Raw genomic sequence first — 16896 nt, 5'->3', positions numbered from 1 at the left:
TAACAATCTTAAGTTTTCTGGCGTTCAACTTAAGAATAATTAAGTACCTGTTTCAGTGGCTGAAAACGTTAGGGTGTAGAGTGTGGGTCACTGGTCCGAGTCTTGGTGAAAGGTGGTTTTTTGTAGTTTTTGTTTGTTGTTGTTCCAGGTTTAGAGTTTGATTTATAAGGCAAACTGTTAAGTTGAGGGAGTGGTTGGATGTTATTGGGCAGGTGGGGAGTTATAATTGGTTTCAACTTTAAATTTTAATTCTGTTAAACACCCCCCTCCCCAACGCCCTCAAGTCCCACGTTCCATCTTTCTTTTTTTATTATTTTTTCTTCTCTCTTCTTCTCTCCTTCTTGCGTCACTGCTACATAGAAATTGAGCGATTTTATTTCTTTTTCTTTTGGGTATTGTTTTGATCTTCGGCTTTACTTTTTGCAATTGTGGGTTGCTGTTCATTGGACCTTCGTTTTATTCTTTCTTTTGGCTGCGTTAATTTCACTCTTCATAGGTAATGTTCGAGTTAGTGCTTCAATCATTTAATTTGGGGTCTTAGGCTGTAAAAAGGTGTGGTTTACTTGCATTTGTTAATTATTTAGTTCATTGTGTTTAGGTGATGATCGTGTCACGTTTGGCGTTCCTTTCATCATCATGAATTCGTGGAGTTACAGTTTGCTTAACGGTAAGGGTATAAAGGTGTTTGTTGAGAGTTTGTAATTTTTAGGACTCTCTTGATTACAGGGGTGAAGCCAGAAAATTTTTTTAAGCGGGTCAAATGAAATTTTAATTTTTTATAGTTTATATTTTTATAATTTGTAAAGGATTAAATTGAATTTTTATAATTTTAGGGGAGGCCAAAGTGTAATTTTACCTTTACTAATTTAAAATTTTTAAAAATTTTCAAGGACCTAAAATAGAATTTTCCATTTTAGGGGAGCCAGGGCCGATGCCAGCCCCCCTGGCTACACCCCTGCTTGACTGTATGGTTTTAACTTTTGGATTTGGATTTCGTTTTGTTTTCTTTTCCACAACGTTGACAAAATCATTACGCAAACAAATGGTTTTAACAAATGGTTTTTTGAAACACAAGCTTGGTTTTGTTTTAAACGATTTTCAAACTTCTGCTACGAAATAAATGGTTAACTTTTAAGAATAACTTATAACGGTTTAGTAATGTATATATATAAATAAATATGTTTTATAATACCTGGACGTTTTATTTAATAATTAAACATGATTTTATCGAAGTATCGTCAGTTTCAAAACCCTTCTTCGTAACACTCTCGAATTTGGCCATAACGTGGTCGTGTTTGAGTGTTACAGTTAAGATATAATAATTTAGAAGTAAAGAATATCGAACTTCAATTTAAACACGAAATTTAAACTAAAATTCAAATAACCTATGATTAAAAATATTAAATATCTCAATTTTATCCTTTCATTAGAATTTTCTAAAATAAATTATTATAAAAAAGATTTTGAATTTATCTCGATTCGGAATAAAATTGGAAACCGGAATTTTTAGAGCCGATCTAACAGGAAAAATAAAAAATTAGTGTTTGAGGGTTAATTGTTACGCAAAAGATTTTCTGAATTATTATGATATATTTCTTTGAATTTTTAGAATTAGATAAAATTGAGATTATTTGTAAAGTCTGAAGGTTAATTTTTAAAATTATGATCAAATTGATTTAATATATAAAAATTGAGGGTTAAATTTGTTATTATACTGATTTTTAACTGTCACATCATCCTCCTTTTAGTGCAATTAATGGAAATGGACAAAAAAATAATCTCAATTAGTTGGATGATCGATTTAAAAAACCAAAAAAGAAATAAGTACATAATTGGGTGACCAGTTTAAAAAATTTATAGTTGGATGACAAAAAAAAAAAATGACTCTAATTAGATAAAACAAATTTACTTTTTCTTTCATTTGTTTTCCTACTATTATTCGAATTTTAAAACTTTTATAATAATTTAATTCCTTGTGTACATATTGTAGTGCTTGTATAAAATGGTGGGTTTAAATGGACGGTGTGTTTATCTGCAGTTAGTATAAAAACAATGGTAGCGGTGAGATTAGATACTATAGCGTGAGACAAAAAATAAATTAAATGCATCGCATCTCACTGCACATCCAAACTCACGGTTAACAATCAACAAAAGAATTTATATTATGAAATAATAGTAGGAAAATTATTATTAATAGAGATATAAGTAGTGACAACAATAAGAGAAAAAGTTCAATCAGAGTATGTAGCTTTGTTATCATTATTCATAAACCTCAATGAGAGATTTTAAACCAACAATAGGAGTAAAGTAGGGCAATTATACCCTTCTAACTATAGCTCTGTTATCATTATTCATAAGGCAAGAATCGAAGATTCTTAGGGGTAAACCTCAATGAGAGATTTTAAACCAACAATAGGAGTAATTTTGTGGTAACTAAAACCAGCTTCTAAAAACAACTTCTTCCATTCTTCTTCAAGCCTTTCTTTTCCATTCACCAACACCAACATCTCCATGTCGGAGAAGAGCTTTGTTTCACTTGATTTAAACACCTGATCATCATCCTCCCTCAAAACCATCTCTATTATAATCACCTTCCCTCCTACATTATCTCGGCTTGAAATGGCCTCTTTACATCGCTTTAGGATCGTCACGGATTCTTCATCATTCCAGTCGTGAAATACATTCTGCTCAAATACATAAATTATTAACTAAGCCAAATACTGTGATTACATTTACAGTTTAATTTTTGAATTAATATGTGCAACTAAATTTGTTGTGCATTATTTATAATAGTGAAAATATCATGAAAAAGATAAATGAGAATAAAGATAGTAAAAGTTAACCTTTAATAAAATCGCATCTGCAGTTGGAAACGTCTTGAACATATCACCTCCAACATATTTCAAGTTCTTACTACCCTGCAGGCCAGCAACAACATGAGGAAGATCAAACACAATGCACTCCAAGTGTGGAAATACATCAGCAATGGCCTTGGCCACGATTCCTATGCCACCCCCAACATCTACAAGGGAGTTCAATCCCTCAAACACCCCTTTACACTTGTCAACCAAAAAACTAGAAATCAATCGAGAATCACAAGCTTGGCTTTCATTAAACAAGTCATTTAATTGTGGATCTTGGCTACAATAATCCCACAATATCTTCCCATGTGCGGTTTCAAATGGGGTACGATCATCATTTTGAAACCAAGCCGCTAAAAAATTCCAAGGCTTTGTGAAAATAGGATCTATAGTCGCTTTCAAAGAAGGTGTTATGCTCAAAGGATTATTCTTGAGCAACAAACGAGAAGAGTTGGTAAGAACATAACCTTCTTTTTGGGCATCACCGTCTAACTGTTGATGTGCAAAGAAGCCCGAATGAACTAGAATGCGCATGAGCCCATAAATGTGACATGCTTTGGTAGAGTTGAGCATCGGTAGTGCAGCCAACAGCTCAGTAATTGTCATGGGCTTGCCATGGTTTTGAATAACATCTGGGATACCTAAATCAACTGCACATTTTAGAGACATGGAACTTATGAATATAAAAACATGGTTGCAAACGTGAGCATGTGCTTGAACTAGCTCATTATCAAGCTCCCCATTGGCATTGCCCATATCTATCTTAGCTAAGTTTTTTTTTTATTTTTTATATTGATTAGCTAAGTTTTTTTTTTTTTGCTTTGAGTTAACATACCACTAAATATGCTATTTATAGACTATGATAGCTTGGAAGTAAAATTTGCAAATTGAAAAGTATAACCAAACTTGTTTTTATTACTTTAATAAAATATTTATTAAAAAATATTTTTCTCAAATAAAATTAAAGATTAATTAAAAATATTTTTACTTCAAATTTATAATTATTATATTTATTCTAATAATTTATTTATTAGTATCTTAATTATAGTTAATTTTAATATTGACGTGTCACAACACATGGTAAAAACACAAAAAAAAGTGATATTTTTTTGAAATAAAAATCTTAAAAATATTATGGAATTATGAAATTAATTTAAGAATTAAAAAAATATTTCGAAAAAATTGGAGGGTGTTTACAAATTAAGCTATTGTTATTGAGAGAAAAATTTAAATGTAAAAAGCATACGTGTCATGAAAGAAGTTTTTACATTGTTGAATTCAGGGTGCTTTTGAGTTTTGACCGGGAACGAATCTTTTTAACTGTGGTTGTCATCAAGTAACCAATTCAATTTCTTTGAATAAATTAAATGAATCAATTGTTTGAATGCATGAATTCAGGCTGCGTCATGAATGGATTTGTAGTATAATAGAATGCACTTCACCAACAACTAGGGGGCTCCACTGTGTCTTGGCCTGCACAAGTGTTCCAACACCTAAAAGTAGGCTCTTTTTTTTTCTCATGTAATATTACATTTTATAATATTAAATTCAAAAATGAGTTGGATGTGGATTATTTAAGAGAATGATATGAATTGGTTGGTGGAAGGTGGTGCATATAAGTGATACTAGTTAAAAAAAATATGTTGGTAATGATAATATATATAGCAAAGAAAAGAGAAATAAAAATAAAGAATATATAGATTTTACGTGAAAATTCTTTTGGAAAAAAACCACAGGCAGAGGAGAAGAAAATTTACTATACTGAATTCGAATAATTACAAGAGGAATAAACTATGTCTATTTATAGGCTTCTAAAATCATATTCTAATAGGAGTGTAGTAAGATTAAAACACTTTATTCTAATCAATATCAAATAGATATAGTTTAATAAGGTTTAAAAAAACTTATTCTAAAATAAAATAAAAGAAGTGTAATTCTATATGGATTTATAAAATAAAAGAAGTGTAATTCTATATGGATTTTACTTTTATTTTATTTTACCACTATATTTTATTTAAATAAGGATTCGGGTTACTTAATTCTAATAATCTCCACTAGGGGTGTGCAAAATTCGGGTAAAACCGAAAAAATTCGGTTAACCGACCGAATTCGGTTAATCAGTCGGTTAACCGAATTAATTCGGTTGGGGGTCGGTTAAAATTTTTTTGAGTTTTCAGTTAACGGTTAATTTGGTTCGAAAAAAATTAGGTTAACCGAAAAAAATTAATAAAAAATTATAATATATAAATAGCCCACTATTCACTCAAACACAATCCAACATAAACTCAAATACCTAATCTAATATATATTAACCCAAGTACCCAACCCAATCCAATCATAAAATTACAAATAATTTAATAAATAAATAAAATCTAAAACTAAAAATAAAAATAAAAAATATAATTTTATACAAATAATTCGGTTAATTCGGTTAATTTTATACTTTTTTTAACCAAAATTAAAAAAACATATAATTTTCGGTTAACCGACCGAATTAACCGAAAAATTTTCGGTTCGGTTAATTTTTTTGAAAAAATTTTGGTTCAGTTAACGGTTAAAAAATTTGAAAGGTTGGTTAATTTGGTTAATGTTATTTCGGGTCGGTTAACCGATTGAACACCCCTAATCTCCACCTTGACACGAATTCTCAATGAATAAGTTTTTCATCGCGAACTCTCAACGAACAAATTCTCCACCTCTTTCATAAAACCCTTTAAGGGTTTAACTTCAACAATGAACACCAACCAAGTCTAAGCAATGCTGAAACTTGGTTATAGGAAGTGACTTAGTCATCATAATTGCAGGATTTTCATGAGTACTAACTTTGCTCACAATAGTATCGCTACGAGCAATAATATCACGAGCAAAATGATACGGAACATCAATGTGTTTTGTTCTCTCATAAAACATTTGATCTTTTGTAAGGAAGATGACACTTTGACTGTCACAAAATACTGTACTAATTTGAAGTTTTTGTTGAGTTCACTAAAGAGTCTCTTCAACCAAATAGCTTTTTTACAAGCCTCAATAATTGTCATGTACTCAGCTTCAGTGGTAGACAAAGCGACTGTAGTTTGCAAAGTGACTTTCCAACTAATTGCTCAACCTCCGATTGTAAAGACATAACCTGTGAGAGATCTTCTTCTATCAAGGTCTCTAGCAAAATTAGTATTAACATATCCAATAACTCCATCTCTAGTTCTTCCAAACTGTAAGCAAGCATCAGTAGTACCTCGTAAGTATCTTAAAATCCACTGAACTACTTTTCAATGTTCTTTACCGAGATTCACCATGTATCTGCTAATTGCATTGACTGCATATGATAAATCTGGACGTGAACAAACCATAGCATACATGAGAGATCCCACTGCATTAGAGTATGGAACATGTGACATGTACTTAATCTCATTATCTGATTATGGAAGCAAAGCCGATGAAAGTCTGAAATGGGCTGCTAAAGGAGTACTAACAGGCTTAGCACTCTGCATATTGAACCAGCAAAAAACTTTCTCAACGTACCCCTTTTGACTTAGGTACAATTTACTTGCTTTTCTATCTCTGAGAATCTCCATACCAAGTATCTTCTTTGCTAGCCCCAAATCTTTCATCTCATATTCTTCACTTAGTTGGGCTTTACCCTTTGTTATCTCTCATTTATCTTTCACTGCTATCAACATGTTATTAACATAAAGGAGTAGATACACAAAAGAACCATCACTATTTTTCTTAAAGTAAACACAACTGTCAAAGCTACTTTTTTTTGAAATCATGGGAAGTCATAAAGGAATCAAACCTCTTGTACCACTGTCTTGGTGACTGTTTCAAATCGTAAAGGGACTTTTTCAACAAGCAAACATAATCCTCTTTTTCTGAGACTATAAAACCTCTGGTTGTTGCATGTAAATATCTTCCTCAAGTTCTCTATGTAAAAATGCAGTTTTTACATCTAACTACTCAAGCTTTAAATCATGCATGGCCACAATACCAAGCAAAGCTCGAATTAAACTATGCTTTACAACTGGGGAGAACACATCTGTGAGGTCCACTCTAGAAATTTGACTGTAACCCTTTGCAACAAGCCTTGCTTTATATTTAGGTTCTTCAACTCTCGGAGTCCTTTCTTTCTTTTTAAATACCCATTTACAAAGAACAACCTTTTTACCTTTAGGAAGTTTCACAAGATCACATGTTCTGTTTTTATGGAGTGATTTCATCTCCTCTTACATAGCAAACATCCACTTTTCTGAGTCTTTACAGTTAACTGCCTCAGAATAATTAGATGGCTCTTGGTTTGCATCTATATCTTTAGCCACATTTAAAACATAAGCAACTAGATTAGCCTCGACATATTTCTTTGGAGGTTTAATTTCTCTTCTAGTTCTGTTTTTGGCGATAGAGTATTGTGGTGAAGAAGTAACTCTATTATGAATTTTTGTACTAGCTTAATCTGATGCTCCTCTTACTTTTGATTTTCTTTATTGGAAGTTTTTAAGAGATAAGTTAGGTAGCATAACAGTTTCATCAAAAACAACATATCTGTTAATCACAACTTTTCTATTTTCAAGACACCATAACTTATACCCTTTTACACCAACTTTATAACCAAGAAAAACACATTTAATAGATCTCGGTTCTAATTTTCCATTATCAACATGAGTGTACTCAGGACACCCAAAGATCTTTAAAATAGAATAGCCAGTAGGATTACTAGACCATACCTCTTGTGGAGTCTTTTTCTCAATGGTAACTGATGGAGAGCGACTGATCAAAAAAATGTAGTAGAGGATATATCGGCCCAAAACGACTTTGGTAAGTTGGCATTTGACAACATACATCCAAACTTCTCCATGATCATTTTGTTTATTCATTCTGCAATGCTGTTCTGCTTTGGAGTATGATGAACTGTCAAGTGTCTCACGATCCCTTCTGACTTGCACAGTTTATTAAACTCACTAGAACTGAACTCTAAGCCATTGTTTGTGCAGAGGTATTTTATTTGTTTTCCAGTCTATTTTTCAATCATAGTTTTCCAAGACTTAAATGCGAAAAACACATCACTTTCTGCTTCAAGAAGAACGCCCAAACTTTTCAAAAAAAAAATCAATAAAAGTTAGCATATAATTAGTTCCACCCCTCGAAGGCACTCTTGATGGCCCTCACAGATCAGAATGAATATACTCTAACGTTTCCTTTGTGTTATGGATTCCTCTGGTGAATCGAACTCTTTTTTTCTTCCCAAAAATGCAATGCTCACAGAACTTTAGTTTGCAAATTCCTTACCCATCAAGAAGTCCTCTTTTGCTCAATTTTGCCATGCTATTCTCACTCATATGCCCTAGGTACATATGCCAAAGTTTAGTAATATCATCATCTGACAAGGAAGAGGAAACGACAGCTACATCACCAGTTATAGTAAAATTCTACAGAACATATAACTTGGCAGTCTTTCTCTGCCCTTTCATCGCAACTAGGGAAATTTTGGAAATCTTCAAAACCCCATGTTTAGCTGTGTATTTATACCCTTTTAAATCAAGAGTACTCAACGAAATTAAGTTTTTAACACCCTAAACTCGACCTGGATGTTATGGCCGAATCTAGTGGCGTCACATGAGAGTGTTTTTGAAAATGTATTGACCTTAAAATCGTAACAATTATTATATTTTACTTAGTTCGGGAAAACATGGACTAATTGATTTGCTTTTAAACTTTTCTTTTACGCAAAAGCTTTTGATAAAGTTTGTCTTTGGAAAACCATTCGTATTTAAGACTAAAATCCCATAAACAGTTTAAAAATCCAAATAAAGTCCAACAGTCCATAAAGTCCCCATATTGCATCAAAACAACCCAGAATACAATCAAGAAATAAATATCGAAACTGAGTTTAAAAAAATCAAAGTATGTGTGGCCACTGTCGAGTCCTCCGCTGCACTGAACCATCAAGTCTGGGATTTCCTGTACGGATTAAACAGAAAGGGTGAGTTTTCGCAAATTCAATGTGTAATCCCTACAGAAATCACACATACAGAATACACATTGGGTGTCATAAATAAACAGTTTGGGGCCAGAGCCCTTTACAAAAACAGTTAGGGCCTTAACCCATCAGATACAGAATCAGAAACAACTTAAGGCCTTAGCCCATGTCAAATACAGTATGCAGACAGAATATCAGAATTCTACCCACCAGCCTCTACACACCATCTCCGTCTAACCCTACACACCATGTGGGGATAAAATCGACCCACCCATCCCTACACACCATGCTGTACCGAAATGCGGCACATAATCAGATAATTGCAACTGCGCTGCCAGATATCAGGCTTAAGAGCCTTTCAGAATACTTCCTCCAAATAACATCATCCCAACCCCAATGCAATGCAACATACAAGTATGACATGCTAATATGCAATTTATCAGATCGTACATTTAAATCGGTATACAAGCTAAGAGTAACATGTTAAAACACATATATCACATAGTCAGATCATGTAATTAGGGGTCAAAGTAACTCTTACAGACCCTACAATAGGTCCCAATCGACTTGGGCGACTCGAGCAACCTTACAGAGTATTTCAGAAAAATGAGCTCACACGCCTATGTGGCTTACCCATTTGGGCTCACACGCCCATGTGGCCCATACGGCCTAAATTGGTATTGGCCGTGAGGATTACACGGTCTGGCCTAAAAATCTCACACACCAATGTGGTTCACCCGTGTGTGCCTACACATCCGTGTAGCCCACATGGCCCAATTGGTCAAGTTCGTGTCTCGCACATGGCCTCATCCGCTATCACACGACCGTGTCATACACCCATGTCATATGCGCACGGCCTGGCTCGTCATTAACACTCCTGTGTTCAGTCACACGGCCTGCCACATGAGCTATCACACGCTCGTGTAGCGCCGACAATAGGCTTTTTTGGCTTTTTGACGAGACTCATTTTCGGTGTTTTGGGTACACATCTATATCATTTTAGATGTCTAACCACTCTCGAGCACTCCAGTATCTATAATCAGTGAATCCAATCATTGATTTAGCGGATTAATATATGAATTCGATAATTAGGAACTAACAGAGACTCAACTTAACATTGATGAAAATCTATCATTAGAGTCGCTAACACAAGGGATACGAAAATCACTGATCAATGCGTTCTCCTATGCCATTATTAACAAGAGAACCAGATTACTAATCAATTGTTATGAATTCAGCGACAGAAAAGAGAAGACTTACTGAACTCGCGTGAGTCCTAACCAAAATGTAGATTCATGAGAAAATGGTGGATTAAGGGAGAAATAATGAGGATTTTGGTAGCAATGAGGGAAAAGAAAAGAAAAATTTGAGAATGCAGAAAAGACAAAGAAACGGCGTCAGAGAGCTTGGGGAAAGAGAGAAAAATCAAATTTTACCAAAAAGAAAATATTTAGATAACTGCCTAATCCCCCAAATCACTCCACTAATCCCACTACCCAGAATTTTTGTTTGACCGAAACTCTCTCAGTCAAACGAGCAAAAATAACATCCTTGCTCGCCCAGGGATTCGAACACAATCCTTCCAATAGTCACTTAACCACCAGACCAACAAGCCTATTCTGATATGCTTTTACAAAGAATAAAATATAAGCCTATTGAACCCAATTAAGGCTTTATTCATAAATATGCCAAAATTTACCCAAGTTGTGGCTTGAACCTGAGACCTCACACACACACCCAGAACACTTAACCACTGAAGCGGATACACACTTTTGTTATAAGTTTACAAAAGCTAAAATTAAGTAAATTTGGGGCGTTACAACTCTACCCCCTAAAAGAAAATTTCTGCCTCAAAATTTTACCTGATCAGAAAAGGTGAGGATACTGCCAATGTATCGAATCCTCTGACTCCTAAGTAGCCTCCTTAGTGCTATGATTCCACCACAGCACATTCACTAAAGGAATGGATTTCCTTCTCAGAACCATAACGTCACGATCTAAAATCTAGACTGACTCCTCCTTGAAGGTTAGATCTGGCTGAACCTCAATTTCCTCAACAAGGATGATGTGTATAGAATTAGAGCGGTAGAGCCTCAACATAGAGACGCGGAGCACGTTATGAATTCGATCCAACTCTGGAGGTAGCTCAACTGATAGGCGACTAGCCCTACTCGTTTCAGAATCTAATACGACCTGATAAATCTACGGCTTAGCTTATCCTTACGACCGAACCTCAGAACCTTCTTCTATGGCGAGACCTTGAGAAAAATAAAGTCTCCCACAGAATACTCTACCTTTCATCATTTCAGATTCGCATAAGACTTCTGCCTATCAGAGGCCGCTTTCAGTCGATTTCGAATCAAACAGACTTTGTCCTTAGTCTCAGAAACTAATTCTGGACCCAGAATACGTCGTTTACCCAACTCAGTCCAGTATAAGGGAGTGCGGCACTTACGATGGTACAGTGCCTCGTAAGGTGCCATCTGTAAATTAGACTGGTAGCTGATATTGTAAGCGAACTCTACTAATGGAAAGTACTCCTTTCAACTGCCTCGGAAATCAATAACACGGCTTCTCAACATGTCCTCTAGTATCTAAATCACCCTTTTCGACTGACTATCTGTCTGAGGATGGAAAGTAGTACTGAAGTCTAATCTTGGACCCAGAGCCTTATGAAGCTTCTTCTAGAATCGAGACGTGAAGCGAGGATAGCTATCAGAGATAATCGAGACAGGTACCCCATGTAGCCTCACTATTTTAGAAATATAGAGTTTAACCAACTTTTGCAGAGAAAAGTCTATCTTGACCGAAATGAAGTGAGCAGACTTGGTCAATCGATCAACGATGACCTAGATAGAATCCTTCTTAGTCAGTGTTAGAGGTAATCCACTAACAAAATTCATCGTTACTCGCTCCCATTTCCACGTCAGTAACTTAACCGGCTGTAGCAAACCTGAAGGTAACTAATGTTCAACCTTAACCTGCTGATAAGTCGAACAGCGAGCAACGAAGTCAGTAACCTTATGCTTAAACCCTGGCCACCAGTATAATTCTCGCAGACTTCGGTACATCTTGTTCCTACCAGACTGCATAGCATAAGGGCTACTACGCGCTTCCCTCAGAATCGACTGTCTCAAGTCCTCATTATTTGGCACACAAATCTGACCGCGGAAACATAATACCCCATCGCTATTAATCCCGAAATCAGGAGTAACACCACTCTCAACTTGACGGAAACATAACTCAAGAGACTTATCCCCTATCTGTTTATTTCTGATCTAATCAATCCATGTTGGTTTCACTTGAAATTCAGCTAGCAGACTCCCATCGTCGAAAATACTCAGTCGAGCGAACATCGCTTTCAGATCGGTCATGACCCTACAGCTCAACGCATCAACCACGACATTAGCCTTACCAAGGTGATAGTCGATATTGTAGTCATAGTCCTTAAGCAGTTCAACCCATCTATGCTACTTAAGGTTCAACTCCTTCTGGGTAATGAGATATTTGAGGCTCTTGTAATCGGTGTAGATAGTACACTTCTCACCGTACTAATAGTACCTCTAGATTTTCAAAGCAAAAACTACTGCGGCCAACTCCAAATCGTGCGTCAAATAATTAACCTCATGAGTCTTGAGTTGACGAGCGAAACAGTGGAAATCTGCAAGTGTACACAATCGTAACAAGTAATAAAGTGACAAGTAAATGTCGAGTTATCGTACCCACAGCGACTGTAAAAAGCAATATTTATGAAATTAAATAAAACACTTTGGTGAGGTAAAAATAATTTTTGTTTGAAAAGAGTGATTTATAAACTAAGATTTTAAAACTAAGCAAAAAATTTAAATAAAATAAAAGAGTTCTAGTGCACGATTTCAATTAAGATTTAATCAAGATGATCTAATTGTGTTGGGTTAATTATACCTGTTTAACTTAGAAATATGAAATTCGTGCTTATGCTGTTATGAATAAATTCATGGCAACCCAGTAATTTGCTAACTTATGAACATATTTACTAATTAAAAGAATTCCATTTATCTCTTGAACATATCCCTATCCCAATTCAACCGACTAAACAGATTTAATAAAGTAAGCATGCTATCGCACATACATACTTATTGAATTAAATTATCTCTCGCATATTCCTATGTCGATTCAACCGATTAATTCAACTTAATAAACATGTAAAAGATCATGTGAAGTAACAAAGTAGCCATACCTTGAAACAATTTAATCACAACAATCTTGCAAGTTATGCAAGGTATATGTATCGCTAAATACAATGCTGATTTAATTTTTAGTTACCTTAGAAGAATTAAACATGCACTGATTAAGTACTGAGTCCATTAATTACAATTTCAATCCGTTTAAACAATTAATTCTTTAGTTATCTAAACAATTATAATGCCAGATAACCTAAGCATGATTTTACTTAATCAAGCATTTCACTGAGGCCTATAACAGCATAAACACTAATTTAATAATTCAAGTAGGCAAAATATAATCAACCCAACACGAATTAAATTCAAGCTAAATTGATTAAAATAACCATTTCAACAACAATATTTTTCATAGATATGTTCATCATAAAAACAACAGAAATTAAAAAGATAGGGAACAGAAAGCAAATCCAGTGTTTCTCTACAACTTGACTGTTGGTCCGTTCTTAGTCTCCGTTGTCTTCGCCGAGCAAGGCTTCTATGAGTCCTTGATTGCTGCCCAAGATGGTTGAATAACACCTCTTTCTCAAGAGAGGAAATCGGCACAAGAGGAAGGGAAAATGGGATGGAAAAATGGAGAGGAAACTTTGAGAGAAGTGAAGAGAGGATGAGAGAATGTTGTGGAATGAGGGATGTTGAGGGATGCTTTGAAATGGGCAGCATAGGGTGGCTTTTATAGCTGAAGAGGGCTGCTAAAAATAGCAAATTCAGCAGCCAAGAGAGCCCTCCCATGGCCAGCCACACACATGGCAAGGTTGAAGCTTTCAACCTTGCTAAAAATAGGCTGGGGCAAATCTACAAAGCCTAAAATAAAGGTGGGGTTTGAACGTAATTTGGAGGTTTTTCAAGGGCCTTTTTGCAAGCATATTTTATCAGCTAATTTTTTGATTTGGGTCAGCCAATGGACGGTTCTGTTCAGCCCAATTAGTGGCTGGTTCGGCTCACTCCATTCGGTTCAACCAGTGCGGTTCACTAGGCCCTTTCTTCATACTTAATTAAAATTAATTCATTTAACCTAAATTAAATAGGAAATAAAGTAAAATTAATTTAATTGTGAATTAATACACATTTCCGGGCCGTCTTGGGCTGGAAATTAATTGGCCTCGATACTTCAAATTACTCTCGATTTTGTTCTTCTCGCAGTGTTCACAGGGCCATTTTTCTCCAATTGTGTAATTCTGTCAAAAATAACCAAATTTAATCAAAATTAACTATGAAATTAATTAAAATTCATAATGTTCATATTTTTAACATAATTTAATTATTTTATAATATTTAATTATTTTTTGACAAGAATTTAACCGGAATAGCTTGGTTTTAAGTTAAAAAGGGTATGAAAAAATATATAAATTTTTGTGTTTCCACACCCCCAAACTTAATTCATTGCTCGTCTCGAGTAATGCACAAATTTTGAAAATAATTTCTTGGAAACACTTTGAAAACCTTCTTCAGAACAACAGTTTTCTCGAAATTATGAATTTGATATACTTATGCTCAAAGAATAAGGAATTTGATCATTCTGCTACTCAAGTGTTCATATTATTCAAATTGATCTCAACAATTATTACAATAGCAAAATTAGACTAAATGTTTCCTAATAAAGACATGCTGATTCTTACCAATTCAATTTTTTAATCCTTTATTCAAGATCAAGTCGCAATCATTAAGCTTAACCTATGTCTTCATATGTTGCACAAAGTAATTTCTCTCCACTAATGTAGGTAACTTTGGAACTTCGAATCAATAGGTCTTTAACAAGGTTGTAACATGGCTGGGCTTAGGGATAGGTAAAAAGATAGATAAATTTTGGCTAAAAACCCTAAACTCAGTGTAAATCGAACCTTCAATCACTAACTTTCACATGCTCTTTTTCAAATATATGTGCTTTTTTTTTAATTATTGAGCACTTGCTTTCTGCATTCAAATTTTTTTCTCTCTCTTTTTTTTTGAGTATTTGATATTTCTTTTCAACTCCCCAAAACTTATTTTCAAACGATATTCTTGAATAGTACTGAGTCTAGTGTTTGGGGTAATTTAAAGATAATTAAGAGAAATGTGATGGGCTAAATTTGTATAGGTTCCAAAAATTAGGCCATATAGTCTCAAAGTTGGATTTCAAAGGATAAAATTTAGCATGGTAGGCTTGAAAGGCTCAAACGATCCAAACAATAGCTGCCTAAATCATTTCCAATGTTCCAAGCTTCCTAGGATTTCGCCTCAAGAAACTACTAAGCCAATTCTAAAGACTTAAACTTTCATGCATACCTAACTTTCCTAAAGAGATAAAAATTTTATGGTATGAAGTTGCATTCTTTATTAAAAATACATTCATGTCATCATTAAACTACATAATAATTTATTGAAAAAAAATAGAACTTTATTCATACTCAAGTTTAGCATACTTAACAAAATTCAAATTTATTGAACAGAAATATACCCTAATCATAATTAAAAGAAAAATTTTATTTTGGATGAAGATAATTTCAAATTTCGGTCCCCCCAACTTAAAATGAACAATTTCCTCATTGTTTAAAGTGAATAGATACTATACACCAGGTAGGAATTCAGAAAAGAGGAGGTGAGTCAATGTGACTGCTTAAGTACCAAGCTCTTTCGAAATCCAATTCTAGACATGTATATATCTATTGCCGCACTTTATACTTTATGACTTGTCCATGTTTATTCAGGATTTCCTTCTCTTGTTTTATTATGCAGAAATAAAAGTTCCTAATTTAAACTTGATCCTAAAATAACCTAAAAAACATAAATAAAATAGAGTCAAGATCCCTCCCTTTTATTTATTTGCAGATCCTTCCTACTTGGACTCATCTTTTGCTCCATCATTATTGCCTTTGCATGAATCGATTCTCTCCTTTTTCGAGAGTGGAATCCATGGTTTGAATATGAAATCTGGAAATTCAGGCACAAAAATAAATGGGTCATTGTATATTCTCTGGAAAGCACTTTGAATCAAGTCATCCCTTATTTTTGAGTATCTCCAGTATGCTTGTTGCTGCCATTGCATGTGTTGCATTAAGTCCATCAAATTTGACAACTCATCTCGAAAGTCTGGGCTAGGTGACTGAGCTCTAAACATTGGAGTTCCAACATCCGATTCATCTTTTGGCTCTACTAGGTCCACCTTATCAGGGACTTCAAATGATTGCATCGTGGGATCTTCTTCTTCATCAGGTTCCTCAGGCTCTTCACTTTCTTCAACTCGTTGTTGTAGAATTGAGTCTCTGGCTACTCGGTAGAGGTCCCAATCTGTAATTGTGCCTTGGGTGTACCCTGTCTTCTTGACATTAGCAAGAATTTCTACTTTCAAGTACAGAATAGTTATTGTAAAGGGGAAGTCAGCAGGGCCAGAACGTCTAGCGGCACAGTTTCGAATTTCTTTCAGGATGATCTTTCCTACATCAGTGTTCTTACCCATTAAGATCGAGTATAGTAAGACCATTCGCTCCAATGAAATTGTAGTCCCATGTGAGCTAGGCTGAAGGCTGAAACAGATGAAATAAAACCATACCTTTGCAATAGGTGTTAAGTATTCTCTTCTACACGTGTGGGTTCCTTGTTTCGACACAGTCCAACTGGAACCTTCAACTGTAAGCTCCTCGAGAATTTCTTGCAGAAGTTCCGGCTTGATATTGCTTATCAAAGACGAATACTCGTCGTTCTCGAAATCAGGCAATTCAAAGAACTCATTAATAACATTTGAATTTATAGTTACCTTGATTCCGTGAATAGGGACTTCTGTCATCTCACTTGAAGTTAAATTCGCGTAAAACTCTCGAAGTAGCTCCTCATCCACACTAGGTCTCTTTTCACAAAACAGTTCCCA

At 34.6% G+C, this 16896-nt stretch overlaps 1 protein-coding gene across 1 annotated transcript; it reads right to left on the bottom strand.

Moving 5' to 3' along the window:
* Positions 1-2230: 2230 nt before the first annotated feature.
* Positions 2231-3684, bottom strand: LOC108485563 (trans-resveratrol di-O-methyltransferase-like). Its single transcript, XM_017789422.2, has 2 exons — positions 2844-3684; positions 2231-2684 (listed from the first exon to the last, which is right to left on the bottom strand). The coding sequence occupies exons 1-2, from the start codon at positions 3615-3617 to the stop codon at positions 2376-2378; spliced, it is 1083 nt and encodes a 360-aa protein (XP_017644911.1). The 5' UTR covers positions 3618-3684; the 3' UTR covers positions 2231-2375.
* Between the last annotated feature and the right edge of the window lie 13212 nt (positions 3685-16896).

The sequence above is a fragment of the Gossypium arboreum genome, chromosome 10 (genome assembly GCF_025698485.1).
Source record: "Gossypium arboreum isolate Shixiya-1 chromosome 10, ASM2569848v2, whole genome shotgun sequence".
Classification (NCBI taxonomy): Eukaryota; Viridiplantae; Streptophyta; class Magnoliopsida; order Malvales; family Malvaceae; genus Gossypium; species Gossypium arboreum.
Note: the sequence above shows the minus strand (reverse complement) of the source record. Positions and strands in the feature narration are given on the sequence as shown.

Excerpts from the sequence above, each read along its gene's own strand:
- LOC108485563 (XM_017789422.2), bottom strand. The coding sequence starts at position 3,617 with ATGGGCAATGCCAATGGGGAGCTTGATAATGAGCTAGTTCAAGCACAT. Across the intron at positions 2,685-2,843 it reads CAGATGCGATTTTATTAAAG|AATGTATTTCACGACTGGAA; the intron begins GTTAACTTTTAC and ends GTATTTGAGCAG.